A 10,520-nucleotide genomic window follows, 5' to 3' on the forward strand; every position below is an offset into this window, starting at 1 on the left:
TTGAATGACGAATGCAAGTTTTTGGGTGACAAGCAATTATTCACAACATGTTGGTGAAAAGTTGAATGATATGCTCACCAAAATTTTGGTGAGCACGTCAACATGCTGGTTGCGTATCATTCAAAGGTGCAGACTACCATTTATGAGTGTCATTCATGGATTTTCTCTCTTGAATGACACTCAAAAAAGATATTCTACATCGCGCTGTAGTTGCCAAAACGTTGGCCACTTTACAACTAGGTGTTTAGTTAAAGAAAGTAGTGTTGTTGTTTTGAGTGCATTGTAGGAACTTTAAGCTAGCAACTTGCTGTTTTTTGCCACACTTAAAAGTTACCGAAAGCACATATTGTAGAAAAATAAATTTACCTGCTAGTTTCTAGTAAAATATTTTACTTTGATTTTCATGTTAGAAATCGAAATATTAGACTTAAATGTCAATATATTTTTTGAGATAAAATAAAATTTTTTATGTTTAAATAGATATGTGCTAATGCACAAGTTTTATAATCAATTTGTTATCAGCTTTTGACAAAAGACATATATTTATTGAGCTTGGTAACCCTAAAATTTCGTTTTATATTTTGACATTTGCATTGTTTCTATAGAATTTTTTTCTGCTTATTTTGACCTATTAAAGAATTAAAAGGTCGGTAGCAGTCAATATTTTGTTTGGCTGAAATATTACGAACTGGGGGAAGAAAGATTACGTATTGTTTCCAAAGAAATAATACGAAACTTTTCTGTGACACTTTATTTGGCGTTTTTGTGTAAACCAGTGAGAAGAAACAAGAAAAGTATTGCTTCATACGGGACAAAATGCTTAGGATAATTGCAGTTCGTACAAGTACATTTTCGGGTGTAAGCTTTGCAAAAGCGACTCGCGGTGTTTCACGTCTGCTGACGGTGACTGCAGCCAGGAATTTAAAACAATTCAGGTAAGATAACCAATATGTAATATGACTTTACAGAAATGTTAGTAAAGCGTCTTGACTGCATTTAAGATTTGTTTTAAGGTTAGAAAGTGTTGTGTAATCTCCGAAGTTTGTGCAGTTATGATAAAGGGGGTCGGCAAATTGCAAAAATGCATTTGAATGCAACTATCACTGATAACAGCTCCAAAGCATTCTTTCGCGATCATGCCGTCTTCTATTATTCTAACATAACTCAATCAATATTAATCCAACCTGTTTGCACAAAGTTTTTAATAGAAAAATAAATTAAAATAGAAAAAAGTTTGTTTTTACGTGGGTGTCATGTTTGCTAAACAAATTGTAGAGACTGAAGGGCATTTAACATTCCCTCATTCGTTTAAATAAAAAAATTGTTTGATTAATATGTCATAAGCATATATCTTATTTAGATTAACACCAAATAATATTAAAACAAAAAAATGTCTTGGAGCCAGCATGAATTTTGTGCGAGCTTACAGCAGTTATCCTCCTCATATTAAGGTTAACTTGCCTGCACTTTCACCAACGATGGAAGTTGGCAACATCGTTAGCTGGGAGAAGAAAGAAGGTGACAAGTTAAACGAAGGTAAGAATATTTTGTTTTTTATTATTTTTTCTTTTTCTATATGTTTTTAAATTTATTGCACTTATTAGGTGATCTTCTCGCTGAAATTGAAACTGATAAAGCCACAATGGGTTTTGAGACTCCTGAAGAGGGATTTTTAGCAAAAATTGTAATTGCAGCTGGTTCCAAAGGTGTACCTGTGGGTAAACTTGTTTGCATAATTGTACAAGATCAAAAAGATGTTGCCGCATTTAAAGACTTTAAAGATGACAGCCCTGCAGGTGCAGCACCAGCAGCGGCAGCACCGGCACCAGCGCCAGCAGCTGCAGCACCAGCACCGGCAGCACCAGCACCGGCAGCACCAGCACCAGCAGCTGCAGCACCAGCACCACCAGCACCTGCGAAAGCTGCTCCCGCAGCAGCAGCTGCACCAGCCCCTGCGGCTGCCGCAGGTATGACTGCTGTAGAACAGCGCGGCCCTCGAGTGTATGCAAGCCCTATGGCAAAAAAACTTGCAGAAACTCAAAAACTTCGTTTAGAAGGTTACACGCTCACATACTTATTCACATTTACTTTTGTTATTTTAAGTTCTTAATTTTTTTATTGTTTACATACATAGGAAAGGGTAGTGGTGTTCATGGTTCTATTAAATCAGACGATCTTGGTGCTATGAAAGCAGCAGGAGCAGCAGCAAAACCTGCTAAAGGTGCTGCTGCCGGAGCACCTGGAAAGATGCCTCCAGGTGGTTATATTGATGTTCCCGTTTCTAATGTTCGCGCTGTCATCGCTAAACGTTTATTGGAATCGAAAGTAACTATTCCACACTACTATGTTAGTGTAGAATGTCAAGTTGACAACGTAAGCCATTTCTTTTTAAATTCTTGATTATTTGTTTAAAGTATTTTTGTTTTTTTTTGTGTTTAGCTTCTCAAATTCCGTGCTAAAGTAAACAAGAAATATGAGAAACAGAAGGTAAGAGTCTCTGTTAATGATTTTATTATTAAAGCTACTGCTGCTGCCTGTCGAAAAGTGCCTGAGTCAAATTCATATTGGATGGAAACTGTCATGAGGCAGTAAGTAAATAAAATTTAAAGTATATTGTGCAATTACTTAATAATATTTTTTATAGATTCGACTACGTTGACGTCTCCGTAGCTGTGTCTACTGATACTGGTTTAATTACACCTATAGTGTTTAGCGCCGATCGTAAAGGAGTAATAGAAATTTCAAAAGAAGTAAAAGCATTGGCCGGTAAAGCACGTGACAATAAGTTGAAGCCACATGAATTCCAAGGTGGCACTGTCACTGTTTCCAATTTGGGAATGTTCGGTAAGTCAGAAAAATACATCTAACATAACACATCTTTTCAAAACTTCAAGCTTTTTATATGCTTCTAATTGTATAATAGGGTATTGATAGTGTGATGTTGCTGATTTTCTTTGGGTTGCTATTTACTATACAATTTGTATAACCAAATTTTTTTAGGAAATATTTTTTTCTTTATGCACCACAATGTACCGCAGTATGTTCAACTAAGTAGGTCCGAAGTTTTGTATGCCAATCGATCTTTGGACCCACAATTGAAGCGCTACATTTCTCCGCCTAGACCCAGGTTGATTATAATTAAAATTCAACTTATCCCCAATGCATATATACTCCTTCACAATCGCCTCCCCTCTCACACTACCATCACCCACCATCACCATCCTAACCATGCTTACGGCTTTCTAATTCCTTTCATGTTATCTGTTATCATGTTAGATAGATCTCTGCAGAGTAGAGTAAATACCAACCATAATAAGTTTTGTATGAAGTAATTCTAACGAATATAGTAAAACTTTAAACTGTTTGAAAAGTTAGAAGGAAGTGAAGACAAAAGCGTCGTTCATAATTTTCTTTATTTCTGTACTCTCTATACTTTTTTAAGATTATTTTTGTTTTCTATTTTTTAATACCCTTTAAATAGTTCATAATAATTTTGGGATAAGTATGATTGAATACTTTTTTAAACTCAACTTAAACTCGTTGCTTCTGGAGAATGTTACCTTAATCGTTTTATTTTTTAAGAACGGCGAAACTCTGGGAAGATTGCTGAAGTGGAACTCATCATCCACACGGTTTAGAAATGAAGTTAACTAGTAGTATTTGATTTTACTGATTGTTACCCTTGTGCGACAAAGCCGACTTAAAGGCCCAATAGAGTAGAGGTGAGAAGAAGTAAGGCAAGAGTAAGGACGAGGAAATAAAATAGGCCACAACACTTAAATTTGTCAAGCTACTTGATATTACGTTTCTACTCTATTATAGTCTTTAGACTCTATACTTAAGACTCATCCTCACCTGCCAATAGCACGATAGTCGTGCTATTTGCAGTACAACACAGCTTAGGTATTTAAGTATAATACCTAAGCTGCTCCTATTAGGGAGAAAGGACCTTGAAATACTAATCGTGATCATGATAGGGCACTATACAGACGAACACCACGTGAGTGTCATCACAGAACCAAAAAGTATATCTTTATGTGAACAATAAAGCATTTTTATTATTATTGCTCAGCATTTGTAAGCACTAATGTGAGATTGTTGTTAAAACTAAAATCAAATCTGCATTCGAGCATTTAAAGGAGCGATGGGTACGCAGTGGCTAGATTAAGTCTTTGGATCAGTCTGTTATACGATGCTTATTTTATCTGTGAAAATCACAAACAAAAGCAATTCGTAAGCAACCAAATATACACACACATAATGATTGTTGGATATTTGGTTTAGTTTTGCCTAGACAAGTCACTTCACACGATTCCCTATTTTAGCGACACTTAGGGTTCATTTCATCGTCGTACTTTAAGTCTCTAAACTGACTTAAGTATGATGTGAGCCAGTTGATGACTTAAGTATGACTTAACTAAGTGTTGAGACTCAAATTACGACTATAAAAACGGCTTTTAATACAAGTATGCATATAAAAAATTATTAATATGTGTGTGCAAGTAGTGCTATAATATGCAATCTGTGAAGCAATGTTTATTTACAAGCACTAACAAACAACGCAAACCGTGTACCCATTTTGTATAAAACAAAATGAAAAACAAAGTAGATTTGCTGATCCAGTAGCTTGAATATCTACAAGTCGCTCAAAGTTTTTCAAATTTTTGAAGTGTTCGAACTCGATATTCGATGCAACCGTTCCAATACTATAATGCAGCAACATTTAGAAGTACCATCTTTAACATTTGTAAATTTTACGTCTTTTAGGAGTTACCAACTTCTGTGCTGTTATAAATCCACCGCAGTCATGTATTCTAGCTGTTGGCACAACATCAAAGAAACTGTTACCAGATCCAGATAACATAAAAGGGTATGCAAATTACATGGTTTGAGTAATGTAAGTTTCTCATTTTCATTTTTCTTAATAGTTTCAGAGAAGTCAGCGTTATGAACGTAACATTGAGTGCCGACCACAGAACCGTCGATGGAGCACTTGCAGCCCAATGGCTATCGCATTTCCGCGATTTCATTGAAGATCCCCAAACTATGATACTGTAATTAATTAAATTGTTTCTTCTTAAGTAAAATAATAGAGCATATCCTGTGCACTATAACGGCTAAGTTGATAACTAAACACGAATCTGAGAATTTAAACCTTCGAAGAAGAAATTTATTTTTGTTTTTCCCTAATTAGACCTAAACGATTGTGATTACTAATTAAATATTGATGATTTATTATAATTAAATTTTTTTTTTCTTAGCAAAAATATATTTTGTTTACTTAATATAATTACTTTAATTTTGTGTAATGGCAAACTGCATATGTGAAAATAATCAAATTTTTAACCAATCATATATAGTACACTTAGTACACTTAGTAACTGCCCATAGAAAGAGCCATCAATCTTATTGATTAATAATTTTTTATATATCATTTTAATTTTGTTTTTGTTTTCGTTTTGTCATTCTTGTTATATATTTTCTATTTTTTATTATATATTTTATTCCAACTTGTTTATTAATTGAGAAGGAAACACACATAAGCGACGCAGTGTCATGTTATCGCTTCATTTGCGATAATCTTTATTGTTTTAACCTTTGCTTAAGTTGGAATAACGACGGTATAAAAACGAAACTCATATTGTTAAATAGTTTTGGCCTGAATAAATGGAAACAATATTGTTTACGAACGATTTTATTTTATTTAAAAGTATTTTTTTGGAATGTTAAATGAGGTATGTCATAATTATAATATAAGATAAATGTTTAATTTGCTAATTTGTTCAAAGGAGGATGCTAGCACGCAGAGAAAGCCTGAAGTATCTTTCAGTAATTACCATTTGGCTGGTCCCATTTCGGCCCACTCTTTAACATATTCGGAATTTTTCTCCAATGCAGGCAACCATTCATTACCACCGTAATTGATCATAGGCAGTTGTCCCTTATAGTTTTCTGGTAAGATCTCTGGTGACAAATATGCATGCAGAGATTTCATATCGTTACCATGGAAGTGCATCTATTAAAAAAAAACATAATTTATTTAATTTTATATAGCAAAGAGAATAAGTCACCACACCACCTACCCTTTTGTTCAATTTCTCGCGGACAAATGGCTTAAATAGCTGCCAAACCATTTTAAAGATGAATGGTTGTTTTACGAAATGCACCTCTCTCATGCGCAATGGCATTGCATCTTGTATAAACGAAAGAAGCCGCTTCGAAAAACTTGGGGAAAGCGCTTTCACTTGTTTCATTGCGAGACCATCAAAATCCATAATAACCACAACACCTCGTATTTGTGTTTCTGGCTCAAGTTGTGCTGCAATGTGCACCATATATAACATACGGAAGAGTTCATCTGGCGGTATTTCGCTAGGATTCCACAATTTTCCGCAATTAACAATTAATACGCGACGTCCTTTCTGATCGCAATTTCTCAATACATTTACTGCGCTACCTTGTACAAATTTTTCCTTGACCTGTTCCACCAGCAATCCCCTCACGAGTAACGCATAGTCCTTACGAAAGCTTGCCACTGATTTCATCTATACCATTAATTTAATTTTATTAATTAATTAATTAAAATTAATAATATTAATATTTTATAAAGACAAGTTTATAATATATATATATCGACAAATGAATATATAGTGCTGCATCTGAGTATCATCGAGTAAGCCTATTGGGAATATTTCTCATTGTGAGTTCGAATATTTTCGATCAGCTCCAATATTTTCAAACATTTGAAATGTTCGAAGATACAAATGTGCGACTTCTAGGCTACTTAAGCTGTTCGAACACGTAAAACTGTTCGAACAACTCGAAACATTAGTGCATAGTTAATATTATTATATATCATGATTATGTAAAATGTGTAACGGTTATTTAATAATGCTAATAATTTTACATAATATTAGTTAATTCATTATTGTTTTTATTAATTTATTATAAAAGTCATAAAACTGACCAATACGCGTATTGTTCGCATTTAGCGAACAATACCATTAGCGCTGTTATCAGCATTGCCATTATGACTGCAATTGAAGTGAGGCCATTAAATGGGGCCATAAAACGCTTAGAATTATGGCGGCTTTATGGAATTTCACTTGATAAAACCTTTTAGGTATATTAATTGATATCTTTTTAAACATCTACTGACTGCTAGGCAACATAAAATTTTGCAATTGATACTTGATCGATCATTGAAACATACGTAGCAAAGAAAATGATATATCCTTATATATAAACAAAATTTTACGAAATTATAGATTATGTTTTATAGTGAGAAATTTTATGGAGCGATTGATACTACTTATCATTTTCGTCAGAATAACACCTATCACTTCCATGGGAAATTCACAATATGCAATGGGTACGGTTAAAGCAAGTTTCCCCAATAATGGTAGAGCTACACGTGTTTATACCATTTTTCTTATCCGTGCTTTTATGCTACATAACATGTCACACAGAAATAGTTCTTGATATACAAATAACCAAACGTACGAATGAATTTCGAATAAATAAATACTTGATCCTAAAAAAAGAGTCTTTTACAATCTATAATCAGATTTGCTATTGTATCATCTATCCTATCATGTGCAATTGGCAATTATTATGTCATATACATATGTATATGTATAAAAAATTATGAATAGCAAACGAACGAATGAATTTCAATTGAGTGAATGCTTGGAAGAAGACTAGAGCAAAAAAAAATGAATAGAAATAAGCAAGGAAAAACAAAATGGTTTTATAAGCTGAGAGACTTGCTGAAGATTGTTGGTAAGAATTCTTCACATTGTTCACATAATGTAATGATAGAACAAAACCCTAAGTTTATAGACAAAATTTTTTCTATATTATGTACTCGATATACAGTATATTGTGTTAGATGTCGAAAAAAATTTATTTGATGGAAGTTTATACATAAAATGCAGGTGGTAAGTTCTGTAATTGTGATATAAAATTAAAATTTTGTTAGCAATCAAAAGATAGTTGGACACTGGGTGTATTACATATGAACTGAAATCCATATCCGTAAAGGTTAATCAAGAAAATTTGTTAATGCATGGGACTGTAAATATATATTTGACACATCATTCTTTTACACAAATTAAGAATTTTTAATCTAATATCTGTAATATTAAAGATATTACTGTTCCATTGTTCGAACTGCTTTTTTTTTAGCAATCATAAGTACATTATGTGGACTTTCGATGAAATTCGGAGATATAGGATATTCACTTTAGGACTATTCCGGTAGATAGACTACTTTTAAGATTATAAACTTCATTGATTGCTGATAGACCTGTAGAGACGTAATTCAATTATATTGAAGTGATGTATGGACTTGGAGAATGATAGCCTCCAAAATGGTGACCTGCAGAATGGTAGCTTGCATAAGGGATGCTTTACAGTATGTGCGTTGATGGAATCGAAACGAGTGGAGTGAGAAAAATCTATCAGTTTTCAGTGCGTGTTTTTTTTTCATAACGAAGATTTGTTTCCATGCTGGTGTTCACGATGTGAACGTGTGGAAACACATTTACATTATCAAAATGAAAACGCAAAAATGTTTGAATTTGAAACTTAACGAAGTAAACTGATATTGAGTTGAATACAATAATTATCGCTAGACCCAATGTGTTTGTTCGTATGAGTAAGATAAAAATTTTTGAAATATAAGTCCTAAAAATTATTAAAAACAAAACAAATAAGAAAAAAATAATGAATTGAATTTGTGAACGCACACATAAACATAAAAATTTAATGCAAAAAAGACGAATTAAAATTTGAAATGGAAATGAAATTTATGATTCATGCGCTTTGGGTCTTACTTTTTCGAATGCACTTTTGGGATAGAAGTGGCAACATCTCAGAAATATCACAAGAAAATCATCATCGTCTCTGTATTTGATATCGGCACAACTGTGGAGGAGTTCACGTAGTTCTCTAATTGCTATCTCTTTGGTTTCGGGGGTTTCGTTGAGTTCTGTCCTAGCTAGTTCCTCAGTCTCTGGTTTCAGATAACCAATTCGTAGATTGAAAGCCTCTTCGTTGTTACACTCCGCCATTATCAATAAGGGAGTTTGAGTGATATATGATCCTGTAAATTGTAGGCGATCGGTTGTTCGATGTGAACTTTAGATAGTTCGCACTGTAAATGACAAGAAAATTATCTGTTGAAATTGCGGTACTGGAAAGATTTTGAGGTTTGCGTTTGAAGAGCGAGGGAGCCACTTATAAACGCAGTTATTTTGAAATTGTGTGCAATTTTAGAAATTGTAGAATTTTTTTAAATTTAAATTCTACTTCAACTCATTTAGTGATCACAACTAACGTTTCCAGTTTCGAAGTTTCGAATTCTTAAATTTTTTTTGCGTTACTTAAATAATTTTTAAAATCACCTTAGAATCGATCGATGGGTTCGAACACGCACTTCAGTACAAAATATTCACTTTGAGTTTCGCGTTTTTAAATCACAAATCACAACTGAAACGCGATACTAAATGTGCATATATTAAAAACACTTGAGGTAATTGAGGTTTTATTTCAAAATTCAAATTTTAGAATCGATTTGAAAATAATTTCTATTTAGTATTTTGCTTTTTATTTGAGTTCTCAGTACAGTACAGTTCAATTCAGTTCAGTTTAGTTCATTTGAGAATTAATTTTGATATCAGTGCAATGCCTTGCCAGTGCAGGAGCTTAGACTCGATCGAGATCTTCGTCAGTTACTACTCTTCAGGCAACTGAAATATTTTGTTTTACTTGGGTTCCCTCCAAGTTTAGAACGTTGGCTATGATGTTGCTAAAGGCAAACGACAGCGCGAACTACATCGATGGATGTCGCTAACGTTCATGACAGAACTGAAGTATTGAGTCGTCGAACTTCGCATTCGGTTTCTTATCAATATTTTCAGTTTCAAAATACAAAGTAGCATTTAATTCGATTTCTTCATGTTTATTGCTACATACTTATATACTTACATACATGCATACATACTTACGTCCAAGCATACATATATGTATATCGGAATATACGCTGTGAACTGCTGTGCTAACTTATCTTACTCACTAACTTTCTTAAAGCAAACAATACCACTAATTCTTTCTTTGATTATTTCGTGCCATCTACGACAACTTCTAGACGCTCTACTTCCATACGAAAACTGAGTAAATATAGTGCTGTTGTTTTACACATAATCGAAGTGGACAATAACAATGCAAGCAATAAATATCATAACAATACCGACCCAACAACAACAAGAGAACAACCATTTACAGCGCTGCTACCATTTGGGTTGGAACCCGAAAACTCTGGTGAACTTTGTCTTTGAATGTGATATGCAAAATGATAAAATACTTTCGAGCTTGAGTGGGGCACATTATCACACATTATCATACAATTATGTGGACACATATCTACACATATAATATATAGTTTGATCACTGTGCTCACTAAGACATTTATGAGCGGATTGTTTTATTACGTCTTCTTTTTTCCTTAGCAATGTAAA

General features: G+C 33.5%; 2 protein-coding genes across 3 annotated transcripts; one reads left to right on the forward strand and one right to left on the reverse strand.

The window, feature by feature from the left end:
- Positions 1 to 500: 500 nt before the first annotated feature.
- On the forward strand, positions 501 to 5,690 carry LOC119662790 (dihydrolipoyllysine-residue acetyltransferase component of pyruvate dehydrogenase complex, mitochondrial). Of its 2 annotated transcripts, none has more exons than XM_038072545.1 (8): positions 501 to 935; positions 1,361 to 1,536; positions 1,605 to 2,057; positions 2,135 to 2,373; positions 2,440 to 2,588; positions 2,645 to 2,844; positions 4,768 to 4,870; positions 4,929 to 5,690. In XM_038072545.1, exons 1-8 carry the CDS (start codon positions 817 to 819, stop codon positions 5,056 to 5,058), a joined length of 1,569 nt encoding a protein of 522 aa, XP_037928473.1. In that variant the 5' UTR covers positions 501 to 816; the 3' UTR covers positions 5,059 to 5,690. The 2 variants fall into 2 exon arrangements, with proteins under 2 accessions (XP_037928473.1, XP_037928474.1); XM_038072546.1 differs by having other exon boundaries at positions 502 to 935; positions 1,605 to 1,967.
- Positions 5,683 to 9,859, reverse strand: LOC119662791 (clavesin-2). The gene is made up of 4 exons (XM_038072547.1): positions 9,408 to 9,859; positions 8,838 to 9,157; positions 6,084 to 6,545; positions 5,683 to 6,016 (listed from the first exon to the last, which is right to left on the reverse strand). The coding sequence occupies exons 2-4, from the start codon at positions 9,072 to 9,074 to the stop codon at positions 5,834 to 5,836; spliced, it is 882 nt and encodes a 293-aa protein (XP_037928475.1). The 5' UTR covers positions 9,075 to 9,157; positions 9,408 to 9,859; the 3' UTR covers positions 5,683 to 5,833.
- Positions 9,860 to 10,520: the final 661 nt, after the last annotated feature.

Source organism: Teleopsis dalmanni, chromosome X (genome assembly GCF_002237135.1).
Source record: "Teleopsis dalmanni isolate 2A chromosome X, ASM223713v2, whole genome shotgun sequence".
NCBI classification, from domain to species: domain Eukaryota; kingdom Metazoa; phylum Arthropoda; class Insecta; order Diptera; family Diopsidae; genus Teleopsis; species Teleopsis dalmanni.